Genomic DNA, 27,637 nt, shown 5'->3' with positions numbered 1-27,637 from the left:
TGGGTACCTGCGACTGGGGGAGCTGACCTGGAATGAAAGTGAGACGGAGACCTCCAGGAGTTAGGACCACTCTCCCTTCCCTCGATCCTCTGAGCTCAAGCACGTGGCCTCTGCCTCCCCCACCGTTGAGGGGAGTCACAGAGTCTCTGGCCAAATTACAGATTTAATTTTTTTCTCTGCCGATAAGAACCTGAGTGGCAGGTTCATGGAATTCCTCCACATTTCCAGCACCTCTGCCCTAGCCAATAAAGTATACCCACCCTGGAAATCCCCACCCACCCCTCAAGATCTATACAGCCCTAGGTCACCCCGCAAAGGTGGGCTGTCTCACTGAAGCTGATCCCGGAAGAATATCTGCCATTCTGAACCCTGCCTCTACCCCCACAACCCCCTGCCCCACCCCTGCTCTCCTTGCCGTCATGGACCAATAACCCACAAGGAAAGGGAGACCCACACTAAACAAAATGACAACCCTTAGGCAATGTATCCAAAAAAGATACAAATGAATAAAATTAGAGGTGGGAGAGGGAAAATGGTAGCAGCCACCAATGAAATTCAGAAGACTGTTAAGGAATGTGTTGTAGAGGTAAATTCCTGGAAGTTGGAAATGCTCTGCTGCATTTTTAACATTATCCGTGCCTTTGAAGTAGTATGTGAGCCTTTTAGTACTTTGATTTGTTCTAATAAGTAATTTTGCTCATAATCATATTAATTTGTTCTGGATCAACTGAGTTTACTACAGATAAATATAACAAAACATATCTGTTTCATGTTTGTTTCTTTTTGTTTATGATAGTACTTTCCTTCTGAGCTGGAACTTAATTGCAAACAGAATTCTCTTGAGGTAGCTGAAAAAGTAGAGGAATTTTTTTTCAAGAAACTGTCCAGTGTACAGTATAACAAGGATATCAAGAAAAGCAGGCTTGCCAGTCTCTAGCCAGGAATAAATCCAGCTTGCTCCCACCACAAGACTGTTCTGCAGATGTTATCCCTCTCCCTACAGCTACTGCAGCTGGGCAGATTCCCTACGTCATAAGTCTATGACTGGACTCTAGGTCCAGGAATTTCTATTATAGCAGCCCCTGTCCACTTTCATGCCAGCCTCACCAGAAGTAGATTTCTTCTTAAGGCTTCTCTCCATTGAGTGAACATGTTATCATAATTGTCTAATCTATGCAGCCCAATTACATGCTGCAAAGGAGGCTGTGTGGTTTCTGTTTTGAAAAGCAGAACACATTGTATAGGAAAGCTACCTATTCAATTCAAAAGCCAAATTCAGAAGGATGTGCAGATGGCCAAGGACCCAGGAACCCAGAGTTTCTTTGCTTTCTCCTTACTCTGCATTTGGCTCATGTAGTGATGTGACAGCCATAATAATTTTCTATTGAATGTGTTAGAAATGGAAAGAAACTTGAGTTTTTCCTTACATTGTTTGTATAAAGACTAGAATATGTGTATAATTCTTAACTTGATTAATATAATCAGCAGATTACTCAGTTGTCTAGAATGTACATGCTAACACACATGCCTGTTATAAGGGTTATAAACAACAAAAACTTCTGAAGGATTACTAATGCTCCCCTTCTGGTTTCACCTGGGATTATATTATTAAAAATTGATTCTCCTAGAATCTGGAAGCAAAGCTGCCCACAGGATGTCAGAGGTGATTTCTTAGACGTTTTCTGTGCACTTTAGAGCTGTTCCTCCTGGATGTGGGTCTTTAACAGGGCATTGTGCCCGAACATGTCATTTGATAATACGCATAGCCGTCCATGTTGACAGTTCCCCAGAAAGGTCACAGGCAGATGGCAACCTGCTCATCTTTCCTATTACTCAGAGGCGACGGTTGAAGGTCCTGTAAAAGACAAAAGCCCTCTGATAAGATGCTGCATGAATCTCCATCAGCTCACAGGAAGTTAATCACAGCCTGATTAATATAAATACGGAAAAGGAAGGCTCAGCAAGCTAAATGTCTGTTTTAATATCTGATCCTTTTTAAGCTTCTATCAAAATTATGATACAGAAAAAAAATTAAAGGTATAAATTCACAGGATGCAGTGTGGGAGAGGAGAAAACAACCCTTTAAAGGAGCCTGCACGTTTCTTAAACTGGAGGAGTGTCTTGGGAGAACACATTAAGCTGCAGCCCGTCCAGAAGTCAGCCGGAAATCTGAAGGGGGTTTATGCATCCGCGACCTCCGAGGCTAAGAAAGGGATATGCTAAGGAGAGAGGGAGAGTGGTCCCAGCCGGTTCAGGGGGCTTTCCTGCTCTGCCGACATATAACCACACAGCAGATGTGTCCTCTGAAGAAACTGAACCACTAGCTTCTGGTTTCAGGTGCATCAGGCACATGACACAACTTAAAGCTAATGGGAAGAAAGAATTTATGGCTGGGGAGGTTTTATCTGTGAGTTAATAAGTTAATGTAAAAAAGTATTTTTTCTTCAATTATTTTCAGTAGTCATTTTATTGAAGCAAAGGGTTATATTGTCAATATTTTATATGAATATAGAAGCACACCATAATTTACATATCCCCTTTGTGGAATTACAGCAGTGTGTACACATTTCTGTACTTCCGTATCCACCATTCCGATCAAGAAATTTGAGCACTAAAAATATCATGAACATGCTGCTGACGTCACCTGACTGTGGCTTCTCTCTCCTTGCTTCTGTCACATTAATTGTACCTGATTTTGAACTTAGTAAAACTGGGCTCACGGAACCCTGTACCTTCAGAGTGGATCTGTCTGTGCTGTGTGTCCCTGTGGTGTGTGCTGTGTGTCCCTGTGGTGTGTGCTGTGTGTCCCTGTGGTGTGTGGTGTGTGTCCTTGTGGTGTGCTCATTATCACACTGCATACTGAGAGTTTGACTGAACAGCCCTTGCTTGTTTATTGTTCCTAGGCTGTTAAGAGCAGTGCTACTGGGAACAGTCTTCTCTGGTTGGAGTTCCTAGGCAGAACTTTTTTTTTTTTTTAACCATTTGCCTGTAGCTGAATGACAAACACTTCTCATTCTTCAGTTGTCCATATTGATTTTAGAATTTCACTTGATTTTTTTTAAAATAGCTTCCATTATTCTAAAAGAATTCTTGATCTTATTATCAGACTTATCAAGTACATTAATCAAAACTAATTTTAATTTCATATCTCATGATTTCATTATCTGAATTTTGTGGGTCTCTTAATTTATTATTTTTTTCTTGGCCCTGTCTCTTTTTTAAATTAAATTTTGTGTATGCACTATACAATATAATATGACTGCTGTGGTATTTCCATACCTGGATAGGGTTGTGTGTCATCCTCAGACTTGTCACGCCTGCTGTCCTCTGTCACTGTCTGCCACATCCTTACTAGTCTCTTAGGTGACCAAATAGTCTCACCTTCTACTTTGATGTCCTCTATGCTCCATTTCTCCTTCTTCCCCTACTTACAATCTCTCCTCTATCATGGTCCCCTTTGGAATTTCATCTCACTCTTCCCTCCCCTCCCCTCCCCTCCCCTTCTTTCCCCTCCCCTCTCCTTCCCTCCCCTCCCTTCCCCTCCCCTCTCCTTCCCTCCCCTCCCTTCCCCTCCCCTCTCCTTCCCTCCCCTCCCTTCCCCTCCCCTCTCCTTCCCTCCCTTCCCCTTCCCTCTCTTCCCCTTCCCTCTCCTCCCCTCCCTTCCCCTCCTCTTCCCTTCCCTCTCCTCCCCTCCCCTTATCCCTCCCTTCCCCCTCCTCTTCCCTCCCCTCTCCTCCCTTCCCTCCCTCCCCTCCCCTTCCCTCTCCTTGCCTCCCTTCCCTCTCCTCCCCTCCCTTCCCCTCCTCTTCCCTTCCCTCTCCTCCCCTTCCCTTCCCTCCCCTTCCCTTCCCTTCCCTCCCCTCCCCTCCCCTCCTCTACCTTTCCCTCCCCCTCTCCCTTTCCCTCCCTTCCCTCCCCTCCCTTTCCCTCCCCTCTCCCTTTCTCTCCCTTCCCCTCCCCTCCCTTTCCCTCCCCTCCCCTCCCCTCCCTTTCCCTCCTCTCTTTCCCTCCCCTCCCCTCCCCTCCCTTTCCCTCCCCTCCCCTTTTTCACCTTCCCTCTCCTCCCCTCCCCTCCCCTTCCCTTCCCTCCCCTTCCCTCCCCTCCCCTCCCCTCCCCTTCCCTTCCCTCCCCTTCCCTCCCCTCCCCTCCCCTCCCCTTCCCTTCCCTCCTCTCCCCTCCCCTCCCCTTCCCTCCCCTCCCCTCTCCTCCCCTCCCCTTCCCTCCCCTCCCCTCTCCTCCCCTCCCCTTCCCTCCCCTCCCCTTCCCTCCTCTTCCCTTCCCTCCCCTGCCCTTCCCTTCCTTCCCCTCCCCTTCCCTCCCCTCTCCTTCCCTCCCCTCCCCTTTCCTTCCCTCCCCTTCCCTCCCCTCCCTTCCCCTGCCCTTCCCTCCCCTTCCCTCTTCTCCCTTCCGCTTCCCTTCCCTTCCCTCCCCTCCCCTTCCCTGCCCTTCCCTTCCTGTGTCCCTCCCTCTCCCCCCTCTCTCTCTCTATTCCCTATGCCCCCTCCCTCTCTCTCTCTCACACACACACACACACAATTAATTTAATAAGTCTACATATGACAGAAAATAAACAGTATTTGTATTTCTGGGTATAAGATAATGATTTACAGTTCCACCCATTTTCCTATAAATGTCATGATTTGTATAGCTGGTTAAAGCTCTATTTTGTTTATAGACCAAATATATTCTGTACCCATTCATGTGTTTATGGACCTCTGTGTTGGCTGCATTCTTTGGAATGCTGATGTGGAAAGTACAGAGATGCTGACTACACGTTCTTTGGGTAAATTCCTGGGACTGGTTCAGCTGAGTGACAAGGCAGATCTAATGTTAAGGTCTTGAGAAACTGCTGCACTGATGTCTGTATTTGCAAGGATTAAGATGTGTGGCCTTGCTGGAGTAGGCGTGGCCTTATTGGAGGAAGTGTGTCACTGAGAATGGGCCCTGAGGTCTCAGCAGCTCAAGCCAGACCCACTGGCTCTCTCTCTCTCTTCCTGCCTGTGGATCCAAATGTAGAACTATTAGGCAGCTTCTAGCACCATCTGCCTGTGTGCTGCCTTGATGATGATGATGATGATGATGATGATGATGATCTAAACCTCTGAACTGTAAGACACCCCAATTAAATGCTTTGCTTATAAGACTTGCCATGTTCATGGTGTCACTTCTTAGCAATAAAACCCTAAGACAGTCTGGGACATGTTAGGATTCCTATACTTCCATGATGGCAAATATCCTGGACATGAAGAGCCTTGAGCTAGTTTCTCCAGTATCTAATGATGCTAACATTGGCTTCTCAGGAAGTCTTGCATAATGGATAAGACTAGATGAGGAATCTAGCTAGAAAGCACAAGCTGCTCCCAGTGGTCTGCGTTAATCTCCATGGTCCTTGAAGCCTAAGCCCCAGATCCATTTCACTGTTGCATGATTGTATTGAGGGCCAAGGAAATCAGAGGACATTCTCACTCTGAGGATGCTGTGCAAGCAGCACTAGGTCTATCCTTGTCTTCATCAGTGGCTCCACCCAGAACTGGGCTTTCTGTTCTGTGGGGAGACTTCTTACTAATGTTTTAGTCTTCTAGCATGCTATGAATCTGTTTATATTTTCTTTGTTTAACTACAGTAGGCCATATGTGTCTAATATATGTATATATATATATGTGTGTGTGTGTGTGTGTGTGTGTGTGTGTGTGTGTGTGTGTGTTTATTTCCTTTAGGTTTTCTAGTTTTCTAATGTAGACATTCTCTGCTGTAAACTGTCTTCTTAGAAGTGACTAAGTTCTACCTCAAGGTTCTGGCAAGTTGTCCTTTCATTTTTATTCACCTATAAGAATATTTCATCTCCCTGGATGGCTTCAATGACTTTAAGTCATTTAAGATTGTGATATTCAGTCTTTGAGTATTTGTGTGGTTTCTAGGGATTTTTAAAGATTTGCTTTGTGGCCTGTAATAAAAAGAGTTTTAGAGATTATATGAGCTGCTAAAACTGTGTTCTCTGTATCTGGTGCAAAGAGAGAATATTTTGTGTCTGTATGGATATGGATGGTGCCTGTCAATAATAAATCTGTTGGCCTATAGATTAGGCAGGAAAATGGTGGTGAGCATCCTGGAGGCAGAAAGAATTCTGGGATAGTGACAAGTAGGAGATTTGCCTGGGAAGAAGTGATTGGACACATGCATGGTGCCTGAGCACAGGCGACCAGCCACGTACCAGAATGTAGATTAGAGTGAATGGGCTGTCTTAAGTTATGATCTCGTCAGAGAAGAGCCTAGATATATGGCCAAGGTATTTGTAAATATATTTTGACTCTGAGTCTTATTTCTGGGAGCATGTGGTTGAAAGGAAAATCCACCTAACTTCTATACTGTTGAGCTGAATATTCTGTAGTTTTCTTTAAAATCCATTTTACCTGTGGCCTAGTTAAAGTATGACATTTCTTTATTGAGTATTAAAACTCCAGTAGGCTTTTGAAGTCTCCCACTAATAATCACTGTATGTGGGCCTCTGAGCGTTTTTTACCATGCCCATACATACTTCCTACTGTCAATAAAAATATATACTTGTTGCTTAGCACTCGAGCACTCTTCTTGCAAACATTAACTGTTATTTAACCACACTTAATCATCCCAGTATTTTTCACACCCTCTGCCGGGTATGAGCTTCCAGAAGGCTGCTTTGGCCTCCTACTGGAGCCCAAGCCAGTGAAGAGAGGCCACCTATAATAAAGTCTTCATGAGGACACTCATAACAGAAATTGAATGGAAGTACAGGAATTGAGACCGCATGCTCTCTGTGGACTCCTAATTCAGAACTCTCTAACTTTATGTAAGCTCTATGCTATTTTTCAGAATTAGTCCTGAGTTTTAAATTAAGCTATAAATGTTAAAAATAAATAAAATAACTTAATAATTGGCCTGAAGGAGGGAAACAGGCAGGATGTAAGTGGTGGGGAGATGAGTTAATTTCCACTTTGACCCACAGAACCCTGAGCTGCCAAGTACTAGATGGTCATAAAGTGCCTTGATAGTTTTATTTGATGAAAGTGGGACTATGGCCTCATTAGAGACACGTGCTCCATGAAGTCTGAGAACAAGGTTGTGAGCCAGATTTCCTAAGTTGGCACAATGCTTTGTGTTGGCACTATCACAAAATACATGAGGTGACCAACTTATAAAGAAGAAGAGTTTGTTTGGGCTCACTGTTGGGTAAGGTTTACTCCATGACCAGTTTGTTTTCTTTCTCTGGAGCTGTGGAAAACAACAACTCATTATGGAAGCTTCCATAAGGTGTTCCATGTAGGAACACAAACCCTTTACCCACGGTCTAGAGACAAAAGAGAAGAAAGAGAACAGGTCCCACAATCCTCTCTGGGGTATGCTCTCAATAAGTAACCTGAGGAACTTTTACTCAAACTCAGCTCTCAAAGGCATTGCCATTTCTAAGCTCTGCCAGCCTGGAAGTCAAACCGTGAACTATGAATAACGTTTAACACTGGAGCTACACAAGGATTAGTCTTCATTAAGTAATTGTTTTTGTTGTTGTATGATGCTACCTGAAGTTTCTCTCAGAGAATAATTTAACTTGCAAGAGTTCTTAGAGAAAAGTGAGCAGATAAATCAGATTTCCATGCTAACCATGTTTTTACAGGATGCAAACTGGAGTTTTGTCATAGTTTATCCACTATCACAGAATATAGGCTGGGTATGAGGTTGCACCACAGTCCTGCATTTTGGTACATCTCCGGAGCCAGCCTGGGCTACATCATAAAACCAGTTCTCAATATAACAAATGAGGAAAACATACTAAGTTTCTGTCCTCAGGGATTTCCAACTAACTCCTGGTAGTTATTAACTCAGGCTTTATGTTGCCTCTTTGGGCTCTTTATCCTACTCTGTTCACACAAACTCTTTAATATAGAGTTCATGATTTCTCTTTATGGGATTCAGTATAGTTTCACATCTAGGTTCTGATAGCCACAGTTCTAATTCTCTTTCAACATAAAATCTTAACAGGAATGGTATTGACAAAAAAAAGGAATTCAAACTACATTGTGTAACAGATGAATGAATCTGAATTAGTTTAGCTATTTTTCCAAATATGTTCTGTTTTGTGAGTTCATTTATTGACTTACTTCATACTGGCTTTTTTTGTTTAGTGTGTGGATTTGAGCATCTCCCTGAGTAGTCCAGGCTGCAAATATGCAGCACTCTCTAAAGTCCTGAGATTACAGGGCATGTCTCCATACCCAGCTTCCCATTATGCTCTTAATGCCAGAAACAAATATAGATGAATTAAAAACAAAATGATGAAAAATACAATTTGTAAACCTAGTATTCAGACTCTTGGACACCATTGCGCTGCCACTGAGAACTGAGGGTTTGAATTGAATCATTCATTCCCACATCTCACAATTAGGACATCAGGCAAATGCAGTAGCTCATCTGTCTTCATCATTGTGAAGGCTTTGTACTTTCCTAAGGATGGTTTGGACTAAATTTTTCTAGCTAATAGTCACCATATACAATTTTTCCATTAGATACTAAAACAGTCAAAATTAATGGAGAGTAATGTGTATATGTGTATACATATACAGATAGATGGATGGACAGACAGACAAACAGACAGACAGATAGATAGATATAGAAATGAAAAATAATATTAAATGTTGCCTAAGTGAGCCACAAAAAGTTGTTTTACATTTTGTTTATTGCATTTGTTATTATGTACATTGTGCGGGGTTTGGGGGGGGGCATGGAGAGTTTTATCTACTGCTTTCGTCTTACTTCTTTTTGATTCTTTCCCATAGCAGCACCATCTTGAAAATAAATTCTCTGGCATGGTGTTTTATTTTGTTTGCTATTGTTGTTGTCTTATTTTTCAGTTTTGCTGTTGTTATTGTTGAAGCACAAGAAACACTTCTGTGCTGAGTATACTTCAAGTACTAGAAATTTAAGTTGTTTTGTTTTTCAGTAACTATGAATACTTGTTTATAGAGATTACAAAATACCTAATTGAGTTTCTAATAGCAATAAATTTAAAGTACTAAGTAAACCAGGCATGGTTATGCTCACCTTATATCTCAACACTTGGGGGACAGAGGCAAACTGAGCTTTGAGTTTGTAGCCAGTCTGTTCTGCACAGTAAGATTCAAGCCATCCAGAGGTACATAGTGAGGCTATGTCGCCAAGAAAGAAAAAAAGAGAGAGAACTGCAAATAATAAAATAAACAATAAAATTACTAAATTTCTATATCCATTTTAAGACTTTTGTTGCATGCATAGAATTGATTTGTAGATTATTAATATCAATTTCTATTTCTGCTTTCTAAGATGAGAGGATTGATATACTTATAGTAAAAAGAAGCCATAAAAATAAGTAAGATGAAATGTAATTGATAAGAACATGAGTAAAACATTTGCAAAAATATTTAAATACACATATAAATATAAATGAAGTTAAAGTACAGTTTGAACTCTAACAGATGACCTCACCTTGGAAGTGTTCACAGGTAAGTGCAAATATTACAGAAAGCTCAATGAATCCTAGACAGGGGACTCTACTCTTTTAGTCTGGTGTGTGTGTGTGTGTGTGTGTGTGTGTATGTGTGTGTGTGTGTGTGTGTATCTGTGTGTCTATGTGTCTGTGTGTCTGTGTGCATTTCCCTGATGCTTACTTCAACTGAACATTTCTTTAGTTTCTTCTTGGCCATTTGAGTTTGTTACTAGAGAATTCTCTGTTTAACTCTGTTCCCCATTTTTGATAGGATTATTTGGTTCTCTGAAATCTAACTTCTTGAGTTCTTTGTATATATTGGTTATTAGGCCTCTATCAGATGTAGGATTGATAAAGATCTTTTACCAGTCACTTGGTTGGCTTTTTGTCTTACTGACAGTGTCAATAAGCCTTATAGAAGCTTTGCAATTTTATGAGGTCCCATTTGTTGATTCTTGATCTTAGAGCATAAGCCACTGGTGTTCTGTTCAGGAACTTTTCCCCTATGCCCATATGTTTGAAGATCTTCCCCAGTTTCTTTTCTGTTAAATTCAGTGTATCTTATTTATGTGGAGGTTCTTGGTCCACTTGGACTTGAGGCTTGTACAGGGAGATAAGAATGAATCAATTTGCATTCTTCTACATGTTGACCAACAGTTGAACCAGCACCATTTGTTGAAAAGGCTACCTTTTTTCCACTGGATGGTTTTACCTCCTTTGTCAGGAATCAAGTGACGATAGGTGTGGGGGTTCATTTCTGGATCCTCACTTCTATTCCATTGATCTACCTGCCTGTCACTGTGTCAATACTGTGAAGTTTTTAACACTATTGTTCTGTAGTATTGCTTAAGTTTCAGGATACTGATTACCCCAGAAATTCTTTTATTGTTGAGAATAGTTTAGCTATCCTGGGTTTTATTCCAGATGAATCCGAGAATTGCTCCTTCTAACTCTATGAAGAATTAAGTTGGAATTTTGATGAGGACTGCATTGAATCTGTATATTGATTTTGGCAAGATGGCCATTTTTACAATATTAATCCTGCCAATCCATGAGCATGGGAGATCTTTTCATCTTCTGAGGTCTTCTCCGATTTCTTCCTTCAGAGACTTGAAGTTCTCACACAGATCTTTCACTTGTTTGATTAGAATCAGAACAAGATACTTTATATTGTTTGTGATTATTGTGGAGGGTGTCATTTCTTTCTCAGCCTGCTTGTCTTTTGAGTATAAGAAGGCTTCTGATTTGTTTGAATTAATTTTATATCTGGGCACTTTATTGAAGTTATTTATCAGCTGTAGGAGTTCTCTGGTGGAGTCACTTATCCCTTTGACCTCCTTTTGTTGTCTAATTGCTCTAGCTAGAACTTCAAGTACTATATTGAACAGGTAGGGAGAGAGCAGACAGCCTTGTCTAGTCCCTGATGTTAGTGAAATTTCTTCAAGTATCTCTTCACTTAGTTTGATGTTGGCTACTGGTTTTCTGTTTATTACTTTTATAGTGTTTAAGAATGGACATTGAATTCCTCATCTTTCCAAGACTGTTAACATGAAGGGATTTGGTTTTGTCATGGAATAACTTTGTTTCTCCATCTATGTTGAAAGTTTTGCTGGGTATAATAGCCTGAACTGGCATTTGTGTTCTCTTATGATCTGTACAATATCTGCCCAGGATCTTCAAGCTTTCATAGTCTCTATTGATGTTAGTGGAATTTCTTCAAGTGTCTCTTCACTTAGTTTGATGTTGGCTACTGGTTTTCTGTTTATTACTTTTACAGAATGGACCTTGAATTCCTCATCTTTCCAAGACCGTTAACATGAAGGGATGTTGGATTTTGTCAAATGTTTTTCAGCATATAATGAAATGATCATATTTTTTTAAGTTTGTTTATGTAGTGAATTACATTAATGGATTTCCATATATTGAACCATACCTGAATCTCTGGGATGAAGCCTACTTGATTGTGGTGGATGATCATTTCAATGTGTTCTTGCATTCGATTTGCAAGAATTTTATTGGGTATTTTGGCATCGCTATTCACAAGGGAAAAATGGTCTGGCATTCTCTTTCTTTGTTGGGTCTTAGTGTGGTTTTGGTATCAGTGTAACTGTGACTTCATAGAACAAACTGAGTAATGTTCTTTCTGTTTCTATTTTGTGAAATAGTTTGAAGAGTGTTAGTATTAGGTTTTCATTGAAGGTCTGTTAGAATTCTGCACTAAACCTATCTGGTGCTGGGCTCTTTTTTTGCTTGGGAGACTTTCAATGACTGCTTCTATTTCTTTAGGGGTTATGGGACTGTTTAGATTGTTTATCTAATTCTGATTTAACTTTGGTACCTGATATCTGTCTAGGAAATTGTCCATTTCCTCCAGATTTTCCAGTTGTGTTGAGTATAGGCTTTTGTAGTAGGATCTGATGATTTTTTGCATTTCCTTGGTTTCTGTTTTTATGTCTCCCTTTTCATTTCTGATTTTGTTAATTTGGATACTGTCTGTCCCTCTGGTTAGGCTGGCTAAGGGTTTATCTATCTTGTTTATTTTCTCAAAGAACCCACACCTGGTTTGGTTGATTCTTTGTATGGTTGTTTTTCTTTCTACTTGGTTGATTTCAGCCCTGAATTTGATTATTTCCTGCCCTCTACTCCTCATCGGTGTAGTTGCTTCCTTTTGTCCTAAAGCATTCAGAGGTGATTTAAAGCTGCTAGTGTATGCTCTCTCCAGTTTCTTTTTGGAGGCACTCAGAGCTATGAGGTTTCCTCTTATGTCCCTTTCATTTGTATGCCATATGTTTGGGTATGTTGTACCTTCATTTTCATTGAATTCTAAAAAGTCTTTAATTTCTTCATTTCTTCCTTGATCAAGTTATCATTGAGTAGTGTTGTTCAGTTTTGATGTGTATGTGTGACAAATTATATGATCCATTTTGGAGAAGGTACTATGAGGTGCTGAGCAGAAGGGGTATTATTTTGTTTTAGGATGAAATCTTCTAGATATCTGCTAAATCTGTTTAGTTCATATCTTGTTAGTTTCCATGTGTCTCTGTTTAGTTTCTATTTCCATGATCTATCCATTGCTGAGAGTGGGGTGTTGAAGTCTCCCATCATTATTCTTTGAGGGGCAATGTGTGCTTTGAACTCTAGTAAACTTTTTTTTATAAATGTGGGTGCCCTTGCATTTGGAGCATAGATGTTTAGAATTGAGAGTTCTTTTTTGGTAGATTTTTCCTTTGCTGTATATGAAGTGTCCTTTCTTACTTTTTTTTTTTTGATAGTTTTTGGTTATAAGTTGATTTTTATTTGATTTTAGAATTGCTACTCCAGCTTGTCTCTTAGAATCATTTGCTTGGAAAATTGTTTTCCAGCATTTTACTCTGAGGAAGTGTCTGTCTTTGTCACTGAGGTGTATGCAGCAAATGCTACATCCTGTTTACATATCCAGTCTGTTAGTCTATGTCTTTTTATTAGGGAATTGAGTCCATTGTATTGAGAAATAGTGATTGTTAGAGGTGGAATTATGTTTATCTAGGTATCTTCTTTTGGGTTTGTTGAAAGAAGATTACTTTCTTGCTTTTTCTAGGGTGTAGTTTCCCTTCGTGTGTTGGAGTTTTCCATCTATTATCCTTTGTAGGGTTGGATTTGTAGAGAGATATTGTATAAATTTGGTTTTGTCATGGAATAACTTTGTTTCTCCATCTATGTTGAAAGTTTTGCTGGGTATAATAGCCTGAGCTGGCATTTGTGTTCTCTTATGATCTGTACGATATCTGCCCAGGATCTTCAAGCTTTCATAGTCTCTATTGAGAAGTCTGGTAGAATTCTGATAGGTCTGCCTTTTTATGTTACTTAACCTTTTTCCCTTACTGTTGCTTTTAATATTCTTTCTTTGTTTTGTGTGTTTGGTGTTTTGACTATGTGACAGGAGGAATTTCTGTTCTGGTTCAATCTATTTGGAGTTCTGTAGGCTTCTTGTATGTTCACAGGCATCTCTTTCTTTAGGTTAGGGAAGTTTACTTCTATAATTTTGCTGAAGATATTTACTGGCCCTTTGAGATGGGAATCTTTGCTCTCCTCTATACCTATTTTCCTTAGGTTTGGTCTTTTCCTTGTGTTCTGGATTTTCTGGATGTTTTGGGTTAGGAGCTTTTTGCATTTTGCATTTTCCTTGACTGTGTTTTCTATGGTATCTTCTGTTCCTGAGATTCTCTCTTCTATCTCTTATATTCTGTTGGTGATGCTTGCATCTATGAATGATGATAACTGTCTCGTAGGTTTCCTGTCTCTGGGATTGTCTCCCTTTGTGATTTCTTTATTGTTTCTATTTCCATTTACACATCCTGGATAGTTTTGTTCAATTCCTTCAACTGTTTGGTTGTGTTTTCCTGTAATTCTTTAAGGGATTTTTGTGTTTCCTCTTAAAGGTCTTCTACCTGTTTTCCTGTGTTCTCCTATATTTCTTTAAGGGAGTTATTTATGTCCTTCTTGAAGTCCTCTATCTTCATCATGACATGTGATTTTAAGTATGAATCTTGCTTTTCCGATGTGTAGGAGTATCCAGGGCTCACTGTGGTGGGAGAACGGGGTTCTGATGATGCCAAGAAGCTTTGGTTTCTGTTATTTATGTTCTTGCACTTGCCTCTTGCCATCTGGTTGTCTGTCATGTTGCAGTCTCTGTCTGTGGCTTGTCCCTCCAGTAATCTTGTGTGTTAGCACTCCTGAGAGACCAGTTCTTTCTGGGTAGAATTTCGGTATGGAGAGCTGTGGCACAGGGTCAGCTCTGGGTACAGATGGAGTCTAGAAGGATCCTGTCCCAGGCTGCTCCTTGGTTTCTGTGTCCTCAGGGCTCTGGGTGGGTCCTTCTTTGGCCAGGTATTTGGACTAACTTATGTTCTCAGGAGTGTCTTCACTCCTGGGAGACCAGCTTTCTCCCTATGGGATATGGGTACAGAGAGTTGTGGTCAAGTGCAGATGGAAACTGGAAGGTGTCTGCTTTCCCTCTGAGAAGATGTTGAAGATGAGGCACTTCTTTGAGTCAGAGTGGAAGTTTTATGAGCAGGGGATATGCCGTTCTCGTCTGAACTTATTACTAGAATTAATCTAGGGTTGTGTAAGGAAGATAATCTCAATTTCCCAGACAAAGAACCAGACAATCTTTCGCTTTAGTTCATCTCCCATGAATTGGGCTGGACTAGGAAAGTTCAGGCCACTGATAAGGTTTCCAATCCATAGGTTGACATCTAACTAACCCAACAATGGCTAGCTGGGAATGCAAAGTCCAAGAATCTTGGACTGTGTGACCTTATATACCCACAAGTGTTATATACCCACAAGAATCTAGTTGTTGCTCAGTCCCACAGGCTAGGTGTCTTAGCTGGTCTTCTGTATATAATGAAATTCCAAATAATTCACTGGCTTCAATGCCAGTGGGTTTATGAAATTTTTTAATACCTTCCCCAACCCTGTTTCTTCATGGGGAGTTTTATAGTTTCTGTAGCTATTGCTTTCTGTTTTTTGTCTGCTTTGACAAGATGTGGGGAGCTAGTGTGTGTGTGTGTGTGTGTGTGTGTGTGTGTGTGTGTGTGAGAGAGAGAGAGAGAGAGAGAGAGAGAGAGAGAGAGAAGGCTTGCTTTATGGCCCATACCCATAATGTGAATAATTTTGAAGAAATTTATAGAGTTGCTGAGGAGAATGGATTTTTGGTTTCTGTTACAGGAGATAGCTGTTAAATCAAATGATCTTAGGTTTCTTTTTTGATGACCTATGTTAAGATGGAAGGGCTAATGAAGTCACTCTGTCACATAATTACTGTGTCAGGACCTGTGTGACCTTATATACCCACAAGTGTTTCATTTGTATGTTTTATTTATTTGGTATAGATATCACCTCTAGTTTTTATTTTACCTTTTTCACTCTTTTTGTTTTTGCTTCCTCATTTGATTTTATGTGATTCATCTGACAAGTTGTCTTCACTTCAGTTTATATTCCTCACCACTCTTTGTAAGGAGAAACTGACCATAGAAATATAGACAATTACTTAAGAGAGCCCTGAGATTGACTTGCAGTAGAAGACACTAGTATTCTAAAAGAAGTTCAGAGATAGAGGCACATGATTCAGAGTGTGGAAAAAAATGTAGATTTTAGGTTTGGAGAAATGTTGTTTATTTTTTAGTTTATAATTTTTTAGAACTAAAGTTATTGATAATTTAGTTTAAAAGGGAAAGGACCTGGGTGTGGTGATGCATGCCTTTAATCCTAGAACTCTGGAGGGAAAGGCAGGTGGATCCCTGAGTTTGAGACCAACCTGGTCTACAGTTTGAGAGCCAAGGCAGCCAGAGCTACACAGAGAAACCCTGTCTTAAAAAAAAGAAGGAAAAAAATTTTAAAAATAAAAAAAAAACAAAACACAAAAATCAAAAAAATTTTTCATAGTCTAAAATAATTGTCATAGTCTGAAAAAAATTCATAGTCTGAAAAAAATTTTCATAGTCTGAAAAAAATTTTTCATAGTCTGAAAAAAATTTCATACTCTGGAAAAAATTTTCATAGTCTGAAAAAAATTTCATAATCTGAAAAAAAACAAGGAAAAACATGGTAGTAGTAGGAAAGGGAAACTGAAGTATGAATAAGAGGTAGCTTTAAAACAAGCATAGTCATGAATACCTGTTTGGGTGAAACACAAGCTAAAACAAAAGAAATAAACCCTGGAAGTACAGACAAGTATCAACAGGAGCTTGAGAGATAGCCCCTCAGCTAAGAGCACTGGCTGCTCTTTAAGAAGACTAGCACCCCACACAGTGGTTCATAAGCATCTATACCTCCAGTCTATACACCCACTTTGGGTCTCCACAGGCAATGAGTGTATGTGATACACATACATGTAGACAAAACAGCCATGCACATAAAATAAAAGTAAGTCTTTTTAAAATGTCAATAAAAAAAATAAACAGAATGTACTATTACTGCAGAGTAGAGACCCAAAGACAACCTGAAGTCCAAATTGAGAGTCAGTATTAAGATGGCCTGGGCCTGCCTGGCAACACTTCTCACAGAGCAGCCTCAGATGCATTTTACAGGGAGTTTTTAAAGACAAATAAAACAGAAAATTGGCATCGTGTTTGGCTGTTGCAGGGGAAGTAAAGTAAGCAAGCAGTTTAACAGAAGTCAGAGCATGCTGTTAGCTGGAGAACTCTAATGCCAAGTTTCTAGTACTCTGATACAGTACTTTTTTCATGGCAGGGATAAAAGGGAAAGGGGAAGGGCATTCTGTTTCAGGCTAAACCAAAGATGGCTCCAGCTAGAATGATATGAAGGAACCTTTGCCCTGTCACTATAACATTGTCACTGTTTCTTCTCATGTGATTTCACACACTGTCTTTTATAGCAGGCTCTGTTAATAGTGAAAAGTTACTAGTCTCAAGAAGTCAGATAAGGTAAATCATGTGTCCTCCCTGCTTAGAGGAGCTTCTGTATAAGCCTGCAAAAATCACGAATGTCTGGCACCCACTCCTTGCCTGCCAGTCCAGTCCTGTCCTGCTGTGCTAGGGACTATAACTTTCCTGAGGACTTTGAGTGACTAGGCCTCTGAGGTGGTCTAGAAGATTCTGTCCTGTATATTTACTTTGAGTATATGTTTGCTGGGCATTCTCCCCAGCAGATCTCTATGTCTTTTAGCCTTAGTGTCCTCTTTTTATTGCATGAGAAAGCTTGCATTTGCTGGCGAGTGGAAGGCTTCTTAGATTCCCATGTGGTTGCTTGCCTATGTAGTGGCAGAGTGGTACCTGCCAGAGCATCCTCAACTTATGGAGATTCTCCACTCAGGTTTTCATGTAAAACCTGTGCAGCAGCTTCACAGGCAGCACCACTCTAGGCTTTTCTCTGCCCTCAGCATGTGGTCTGGCTGCATCTCTACAGACCTCTGTGTTCTCATGCACCCATATTAAGTAGCATACATCCATGGCCACTCTTGACTACTACTTGTGCAGAGGATTTCGTAGCTCTCAACCCAGCATAATTTTTTTCCCTCATAGTGACCTGCCTTTGTTTTTCCACGTTTTTCTGCTATTGTTTGTGTTTCCAATGTTCTTTGGCTCTTTCATTCATAAGAACTATGCCTGATTGGGACTCTTCTCCATAAGTCATACAGATTCAAGGCTAAAAGTTTGCATAAGTTGTCTAAAGATGCACTCTAAAATGTTTTGCTTTACTTGGTTTTATTATATAGTTTGCTCAGTTGGCAGCAATGCCTTGCATTAGGGGTATAGAGGCTCTTTATTTCAAATAATATATGATATTCCATTTTTGACAGATGAACCCACAGATATTATTCCACGAAGCTGTCAGCTTGCAACAGATGTTCCTCATGTCACACAGCTGCTAAACATGACAAAACTTCGCCAAACTGAAATTAAATTTGGAGGTCATCCTCTAAGATCAGCAGAGTCAGGTATGCACAGAGGCTCCTATAAACATCATATGCATTCCCTTCCTCTTTTAAGTGTCTTTCTCTAAAGATGGCCCTATGCCTTGCTCTTCCACAGTACTGTCAATATATACAGCCAGACCTGTAAGTGCAGGTCACAGCCAGGCAGACAACCTACATGAAGAACTTGGCATGTGAGCATTTGACCCACATAAAACCCTTTCTACTTCAGTACTGTGATTGGCTGGGGGGAGGAGAAGGTAGGCAGAGACTGAAACAAAGCTTCTCTGTAGTCTGGTTATGCCGCTTCTGAAATGCACTTTATTCAAGTCCTGCCATGAAAGGCAAGCAGTGCTGGCGTCTGTGAAGGAGCTGTAGCAATGGGAGTAAAGGAGCAGCACTTCAGCTGTGCGTAGAGCTGCCCTGCCTGGGTATGTGGCTCTCAGACTTCTAGGGATCTGAGCGTGTATTTAGTTTGACATGAAGGTGTTTCATTGATTTAGTCAACTGGGATGAGGTCTGCACAGATGTAGAACATGAAAAGCCTTAGAGTATTTTATTTAGTTCAGAAGGTGTTTAAAATTTTTGGAGACTATTTAGACGTTCGAACCCCTAGTATATTTTAAAATTACATTTAACAGCACAAAACATTTTTTCTTCTGATGTCTGAACTCCCCCCAAAGAGTATCTTTGTTAATTTGGCTAGTCTGTTTTGTTTTGTTTTGTTTTGCTTTGTTTGGTCTTGTCTTGTTTTGTTTTTAACATCCTCTAGTAATTGTTATGTGCAGCCAACACCAAGATCTGGATCACTAAGCCTGTGAAACACTGGATCACTCAGCCTGTGAAGGTCATGTGATTCAAGTAATACTAAGATATAGGGAGCTAATTCAAACGAAGCTAAAGAAAAGTCATAGTGACAGACCATCTGTGGAAGTAGATCTTGGAAGAAGTCTATGTATATTCACATATTTATAAGAAATTAATAGGAGATTTATAAGAGGATATCAGGGCAGAGGATTGAATAAAAATAAGGAGCTAAGAATCTGTTTTCCAGGATTGCTTGAAAAAAAAAGGGAACTTCGTTTTTCAAAGGCTCAAAGTAAGGAATGGCTTGAGTGGTAGAACTCTCTGTTGAAACCGCACAATGGGAGTGCTCTCTTTCCTCAGGTAAAGAGGTGCAATGTTTTAGGAAACTGAATTTGACAGCAGAATTCCAGATGAGTTTTGAATATGAGACAACCAAGAGTAGCTAACATGTCTCTGAAATGGTCAGACAGAAAATGGCAGAGGATCCAGGAAGACAGAAGCTGGGCCAATAGAAAGCAGCTGCTCCAAGTGAGGGGAAGGGACAGTAGCAATGTGGCTACTCAGATAAAAAGCAATAGTCAAGAGAGTGCTCAGGATATTTGCTGCCTGCCGGAACAGAAAAGGGTCACTAGGTACTGTATCACCCTGAGCTTTAGATCTCTGGGGGTGCAAACCACCAGGTGTCTGCCTGCACTCAGGAACTGAGCACATAGGCGGTTTGTCTGCCAGTCCGCAGACATGGGGCCTGTGTCCTGCCCAGAGAGCAGCAGAGGAAGAGATTCCCCGGAGCCATATTTGCTGCCTGCCGGGACAGAAAAGCCTTACAAGGTACTGGATCACCCTGAGCTTTAGATCTCTGGGGGTGCAAACCACCAGGGGTCTGCCTGCACTCAGGAACTGAGCACATAGGTGGTTCATCTGCAAGCTGGTCGGTCGCAGGACCTGTGTCCTACGTGAGAATCAACAGAGGAAGTAACCCCCACCACACCATCTTTGCCCCATAACAGAGCAGTCAGAGAATACCTTGTTCACCTTGACAACCGAAGTATAATATTGCTTGAGACAAGAATGAGCAGGGCTCCAAAGGCACAAAAGAGGAAGGCAGCATATCAGTAATCTGTGCCAGAGGAAACCCAGTCATCCAGTGTTGTAGAAATAACCTTAAAGATCCACAGTAGGTTGAAGCACCAGCCAGTAACAATAAGAACATCTAACACCAGGGAGAACTAGATGGCTAAAGGCAAACGTAGGAACATTATTAACAGAAACCAAGGCATTATGGCAGCATCTGAATGCAATTCCCAACAATAGCAAGCCCTGGATACCCCCAACACACCAGAAAAACAAGAGTTGGATTTAAAAGCACTGGTAAGGATGGTGTTAGAGGAACACATGAAGGACATAAATAAATCTCTTAAAGAAATTCAGGAGAAAAATGATCAAAAGCTAGAAGCCCTTACAAGGGAAACACAAAAATCACTTAAAGAAATTCAAGAGAATATGGGTCATAAGTTAGTTGCTAATAAGGAGGAAATGCAAAAATCACTTAAAAAATGCAGGAGAAGTTTGATCAACAGGCAGAAGTCATGAAAGAGGAAACACAAAAATCGCTCAAGGAATTAGAGGAAAACACAAACAAGCAAATGACAGAACTGAGCAAAAACTTCCAGGATCTAAAAACAGAAGTAGAAACAACTAAGAAAGCACAAAGGGAGACAACTTTGGAGATAGATAGAAAATCTTGGAAAGAAATCAGGGACCATAGATGCAAATATCAACAACAGAATACAAGAGATAGAAGAAAGAATCTCAGATGCTGAAGATACCATAGAAACCATGGACTCAACAGTCAAAGAAAATGCAAAGTGCAAAAAGCTTGTAACCCAAAACATCCAGGAAATCCAGGACACAATGGATTACAAACCTAAGGATTACAGGCATTGATGAGAGTGAAGATTTACAACTTAAAGGGCCAGCAAATATCTTCAACAAAATTATGGAAGAGAACTTCCCTAACCTAAAGAGAGAGATGCCCATGAATATACAAGAAGCCTACAGAACTCCAAACAGACTGGACCAGAACAGAAATACTTCCCATCACATAATAATCAAAACTCCAAATGTACTAAACAAAGAAAGAATACTTAGGGCAGTAAGAGAAAAAGGGCAAGTAACATATAAAGGAAGACCTATCAGACTTACACCAGACTTCTCACCAGAGACCATTAAAGCTAGAAGATCCTCGGCAGAGCTCATGCAGACTCTAAGAGAACACAAATGCCAGCCGAGATTACTATACCCAGCGAAACTCTCAATCACTATAGATGGAGAAACCAAGATATTCCATGACAAAACCAAATTTACACAATATCTTGCCACAAACTCAGCCCTACAAAGGATAATAGGGGGAAAACACCATTACAACAAGGGAAACTATACCCTGGAAAAAGCAGGATATTAAGCTTCTTTCATCAAACCCAAAAGAAGATAACCACACAAGTATAAAATTAAAATAAAAAAGAGAGGAAGCAATAACCACTACTCCTTAATGTCTCTGAACATCAATGGACTCAATTCCCCAATAAAAAGACATACACTAAGAGACTGGTTACATAAACAGGACCCTACATTTTGCTGAGTACAGGAAACACACCTCAGTGTCAAAGACAAAAACTACCTTAGAGTAAAAGGCTGGAAGACAATTCTACAAGCAAATTATCCCAGGAAACAAGCCGGAGTTGCCATTCTAATATCAGATAAAATTGACTTTCAACCTAATGTCATCATAAGAGACATGGAAGGTCAATTCTTGCTGGTCAAAGGAAAAATCCAACAAGAAAAACTCTCAATTCTGAACATCTATGCTCCAAATACAAGGGCGCCCTCATTCATAAAAGAAACTTTACTAAAGCTCAAAGCACACATTGCACCTAACACAATAATTGTGGGTGGCTTCAACACTCCACTCTCACCAATGGACTGATCAGGAAAACAGAAACTAAACAGGGAGACAGTGAAACTAATTGAAGCTTTGGACCTATTGGAGTTAACAGGTATATATAGAAGTTTTCATCCCAAAGCAAAAGAATATACTTTTTCTCAGCACCTCATGGTACCTTCTCCAAAATAGATCATATAGTTGGTCACAAGACAGACCTCAACAAACATAAGAAGATTGAAATAATCCCATGCCTCCGATCAGATCACTATGGAGTAAAAGTTGTCTTTAATAACAATAAAAACAACAGAAAGCCCACATACACATGGAAACTGAACAATACTCAATGATGCCTTTGTCAAGGAAGAAATAAAGAAATAAATCAAAGATTTTTTAGAATTTAACGAAAATGAAGGAACAACATACAGGAATCTATGGGACACAATGAAAGCAGTGCTAACAGGAAAACTCATAGCTTTGGGTGCCTCCAAAAAGAAATTCGAGAGAGCTTACACTAGAAGATTAACGGAACAACTGAAAACCCTGGAACAAGAAGAAGCTAATTCACCCGGGAGGAGGAGAAGACAGGAAATCATCAAACTCGGGGCTGAAATCAATCAAGTAGAAACCAAGAGAACCATACAAAGAATCAACAAGACCAAAAGCTGGTTCTTTGAAAAAATCAACAAGATAGATAAACCCTTAGCCAGACTAACCAAAGGGCACAGAGAAAGTATCAAAATTAACAAAATTAGAAATGAAAACAGAGATATTACAACAGAAACCAAGGAAAGTAAAAAAAATCATCAGATCCTACTACAAAAACCTGTACTCAACACAACTGGAGAATCTGGAGGAAATGGACATTTTCTTAGACAGATACCAATTACCAAAATTAAACCAGGATCAGATAGACCATCTAAACAGACCCATAACCCCTAAAGAAATAGAAGGGGTCATAGATAGGCTTCCAACCAAAAAAAGCACAGGACCAGATGATTTCAGTGCAGAATTCTATCAGACCTTCAAAGAAGACTTAACACCAATACTCTTCAAACTTTTCCACCAAATAGAAACAGAAAGAACACTACCCAACTCCTTCTTCGAAGCCACTATTATGCTGATACCAAAACCACACAAAGATCCAACTAAGAGAATTTCAGGCCAATTTCCCTTATGAATATTGATGCAAAAATACTAAATAAAATTCTTGCCCACCGAATCCAAGAACACATCAAAGCGATCATCTACCATGATCAAGTAGGCTTCATCCCAGGGATGCAGGGATGGTTCGATATAAGGAAATCCATAAATGCTATCCACTACATAAACAAACTCAAAGAAAAAAACCACATGATCATTTCATTAGATGCTGAAAAAGCATTTGACAAAATTCAGCACCCTTTCATGCTAAAAGTCTTGGAAAGGACAGGAATTCAAGGCCCATATCTAAACATAGTAAAAGCAATATACAGCAAACTGGTAACCAACATCAAACTAAATGGAGAGAAACTTGAAGCAATCGCACTAAAATCGGGGACTAGACAAGGTTGCCCCTTCTCTCCATATCTTTTCAATATAGTTCTTGAAGTCCTAGCTAGAGCAATTAGACAACATAAGGAGATCAAAGGGATACAAATTGGAAAGGAAGAAGTCAAACTATCACTATTTGCAGATGATATGATAGTATACTTAAGTGACCCAAAAAACTCTACTAGAGAACTCCTATAGCTCATAAACAACTTCAGCAAAGTGGCTGGCTACAAAATCAACTCAAGCAAATCAGTAGCCTTTATATACTCAAAGGATAAGCAGACTGAGAAAGAAGTTAAGGAAATGACACCCTTCACAATAGCCACAAACAATATAAAGTATCTTGGTGTGACTCTAACCAAACAAGTGAAAAACCTATATGACAAGAACTTCTGATCTCTGAAGAAGGAAATCGAAGAAGATCTCAGAAAATGGAAAAATCTTCCATGTTCATGGATTTGCAGGATTAATATAGTTAAAATGGCCAACATGCCAAAGGCAATCTACAGATTCAATGCAATCCCCATAAAAATCCCAACCCAGTTCTTCATAGAGCTGGAAAGAGCAATTCTCAAATTCATCTGGAATAACAAAAAAACCCAGAATAGCTAAAACTATTCTCAACAGTAAAAGAACTTCAGGGGGATTCACTATCTCAGACCTCAAACTTTGCTACAGAGCAATAGTGATAAAAACTGCAAGGTATTGGTGCAATGTCAGGCAAGCGAATCAATGGAATAGGATTGAAGACCCAGAAATGAACCAACACACCTATGGTCACTTGATCTTCGACAAAGGAGCTGAAAGCATCCAGTGGAAAAGATAGTCTTTTCAACAAATGATGTTGGTTCAATTGGAGGTCAGCATGCAGAAGAATGGGAATAGATCCATTCTTATCTCCTTGTACTAAGCTCAACTCCAAATAGATCAAGGACCTCCACATAAAACCTGACACACTAAAACTAATAGAAAAGAAACTGGGGAAGACCCTTGAGGACATGAGCACAGAGGAAAAGTTCCTGAATAGAACACCAATAGCTTACACTCTAAGTTCAAGAATTGACAAATGGGACCTCATAAAACTACAAAGTTTCTGTAAGGCAAAGGAGACTGTCAAAAGGACAAAACATCAACCAACCAATTGGGAAAGGATCTTCACCAACCCTAAATCCGACAGAGGGCTAATATCTAATATATACAAAGAACTCAAGAAGGTTCTCAGGTAGAACCCAGAGAACCAAATAACCCCATTAAAAAGTGGGGTACGGAGCTAAACAAAGAATTTTCACATGAAGAACTTCGGAGGGCTGAGAAACACCTTAAGAAATGTTCAACATCATTAATCATTAGGGAAATGCAAATCAAAACAACCCTGAGATTTCACCTCACTCCAGTCAGAATGGCTAAGGTCAAAAAATACTGAGACAGCAGGTGTTGGCGAGGATGTGGAGAAAGAGGAACACTCCTCCACTGCTGCTGGTGGGATTTCAAGGTGGTGCAACCACTTTGGAAATCAGTCTGGCGGTTCCTCAGAAAACTGCTATACCACTCCTGGGCATATACCCAGAGGATTCTTCAGCATGCAATAAGGACACATGTTCCACTATGTTCATAGGAGCCCTATTTATAGTAGCCAGAAGCTGGAAAGAACCCAGGTGTCCCTCAACGGAGGAATGGATACAAAAAAATGTGGTATATTTACACAATGGAATACTACTCAGCAATTAGAAACAGTGAATTCATGAAATTCTTAGACAAATGGATGGAGCTGGAGAACATCATACTAAGTGAGGTAACCCAGTCTCAAAAGATCGATCATGGTACGTACTCACCAATAAGTGGGCATTAGCCTAGAAACTTTGAATACCCAAGACATAATCCACTTATTAAATCAGGTCCAAAAAGAATGGAGGAGTGGCCTCTGGTTCTGGAAAGACTCAGTGCAACAGTATAGGGGGATACCAGAACAGGGAAGTGGGAAGGGGTAGATGGAGGAACAGGGGAAGGGAAGAGGGCTTATGGGACTTGTGGGGAGTGGGGACCCAGAAAAGGGGAAATCATTTGAAATGTAAATAAAAAATATATAAATAAAGAAAAAAAAAGAGTGCTCAGAGCTTGAAAGGAAGCCAAATAGAAACAGGAAAAGGCAGATGTTTGTGATGAAGGTTGAAAGGAGAAACTTCCTTGTCCACCTGTTCTTTCCCTTTTGGTTTTAATCAGCATTTCATGACTTATGTTATATATCCCTAACAAATTGGCCTCTCTTGTCCTTTTTTGCAGTACAAAAGAAGTTTGTAGGCACTGCATTATTAACCCTTGATTGCACCATTCCCAAATTCACAGGAAAGCAGAGATACAGGGTATGATTTAAACCTCACCTGCTTCATAATTATCAGGTTTGAGTAGGACCTTTTGCTAGCAATGGTAGCAGCTAGTGAAATATATGTGCATCTATATTATATAGAACTAGACACAGGGAGAAATAGACAGACTTCATGCAAGTGGTGTTTATTAAGGAGCCATAGAAAAGACATGAAAAGCATAAATGTAAGCTCACTTCCTTTCAGGTGGCAGCTTAATCTTAAGATTTGTCTCAGAGTACAGGAAGAGTGTTTCAGTAACAAACCCTGTATCTGCACCTAATGTACTTTAACCAAAGTTTGAAACTTTCTTTTTTTCTTTTTTTTTTTAATTTTTTTTATTCGATATAATTTATTTACATTTCAAGTGATTTCCCCTTTTCTAGCCCCCCCACTCCCCGAAAGTCCCATAAGCCCCCTTCTCTTCCCCTGTCCTCCCTCCCACCCCTTCCCAGTTCCCCGTTCTGGTTTTGCCGAATACTGTTTCACTGAGTCTTCCCAGAACCAGGGACCACTCCTCCTTTCTTCTTGTATCTCATTTGATGTGTGGATTATGTTTTGGGTATTCCAGTTTTCTAGGTTAATAACCACTTATTAGTGAGTGCATACCATGATTCACCTTTTGAGTCTGGGTTACCTCACTTAGTATGATGTTCTCTAGCTCCATCCATTTGCCTAAGAATTTCATGAATTCATTGTTTCTAATGGCTGAATAGTACTCCATTGTGTAGATATACCACATTTTTTGCATCCACTCTTCTGTTGAGGGATACCTGGGTTCTTTCCAGCATCTGGCAATTATAAATAGGGCTGCTATGAACATAGTAGAGCATGTATCCTTATTACATGGTGGGGAATCCTCTGGGTATATGCCCAGGAGTGGTATAGCAGGATCTTCTGGAAGTGAGGTGCCCAGTTTTCAGAGGAACCGCCAGATTGATTTCCAGAGTGGTTGTACCAATTTGCAACCCCACCAGCAGTGGAGGAGTGTTCCTCTTTCTCCACACCCTCTCCAACACCTGCTGTCTCCTGAATTTTTAATCTTAGCCATTCTGACTGGTGTAAGATGAAATCTTAGGGTTGTTTTGATTTGCATTTCCCTAATGACTAATGAAGTTGAGCGTTTTTTAAGATGCTTCTCTGCCATCCGAAGTTCTTCAGGTGAGAATTCTTTGTTTAACTCTGTACCCCATTTTTTAATAGGGTTGTTCGGTTTTCTGGAGTCTAACTTCTTGAGTTCTTTATATATATTGGATATTAGCCCTCTATCTGATGTAGGATTGGTGAAGATCTTTTCCCAATTTGTTGGTTGCCGATCTGTCCTCTTGATGGTGTCCTTTGCCTTACAGAAGCTCTGTAACCTTATGAGGTCCCATTTGTCAATTCTTGCTCTTAGAGCATACGCTATTGGTGTTCTGTTCAGAAACTTTCTCCCTGTACCGATGTCCTCAAGGGTCTTCCCCAGTTTCTTTTCTGTTAGCTTCAGAGTGTCTGGCTTTATGTGGAGGTCCTTGATCCATTTGGATTTGAGCTTAGTACAAGGAGACAAGGATGGATCAATTCGCATTCTTCTGCAAGCTGACCTCCAGTTGAACCAGCACCATTTGTTGAAAAGGCTATCTTTTTTCCATTGGATGTTTTCAGCCTCTTTGTCGAGGATCAAGTGGCCATAGGTGTGTGGGTTCATTTCTGGATCTTCAATCCTGTTCCATTGATCCTCCTGCCTGTCACTGTACCAATACCATGCAGTTTTTAACACTATTGCTCTGTAGTATTGCTTGAGGTCAGGGATACTGATTCCGCCAGATTTTCTTTTGTTGCTGAGAATAGTTTTAGCTATCCTGGGTTTTTTGTTGTTCCAGATGAATTTGATAATTGCTCTTTCTAACTCTGTGAAGAATTGAGTTGGGATTTTGATGGGTATTGCATTGAATCTGTATATTGCTTTTGGCAAAATGGCCATTTTAACTATATTGATTCTACCGATCCATGAGCATGGGAGATTTTCCCATTTTTTGAGGTCTTCTTCCATTTCCTTCTTCAGAGTCTTGAAGTTCTTGTCATACAGATCTTTCACATGTTTGGTAAG

General features: G+C 40.2%; 1 protein-coding gene across 2 annotated transcripts in view; it reads left to right on the top strand.

Annotated features, from left to right (window-relative positions):
- The window catches only part of Cfap20dc (CFAP20 domain containing), a 263,394-nt gene that overhangs the window by 118,653 nt on the left and 117,104 nt on the right, over positions 1 to 27,637 (top strand). For both annotated transcript variants that reach the window (XM_052190249.1, XM_052190250.1), the window contains one exon: positions 17,797 to 17,934. In XM_052190249.1, coding sequence (XP_052046209.1) covers positions 17,797 to 17,934 — 138 coding nt within the window. The remainder of the gene's footprint in view (positions 1 to 17,796; positions 17,935 to 27,637) is intronic.

The sequence above is a fragment of the Apodemus sylvaticus genome, chromosome 8 (genome assembly GCF_947179515.1).
Source record: "Apodemus sylvaticus chromosome 8, mApoSyl1.1, whole genome shotgun sequence".
In the NCBI taxonomy this organism is placed as follows: Eukaryota; Metazoa; Chordata; class Mammalia; order Rodentia; family Muridae; genus Apodemus; species Apodemus sylvaticus.
Note: the sequence above shows the minus strand (reverse complement) of the source record. Positions and strands in the feature narration are given on the sequence as shown.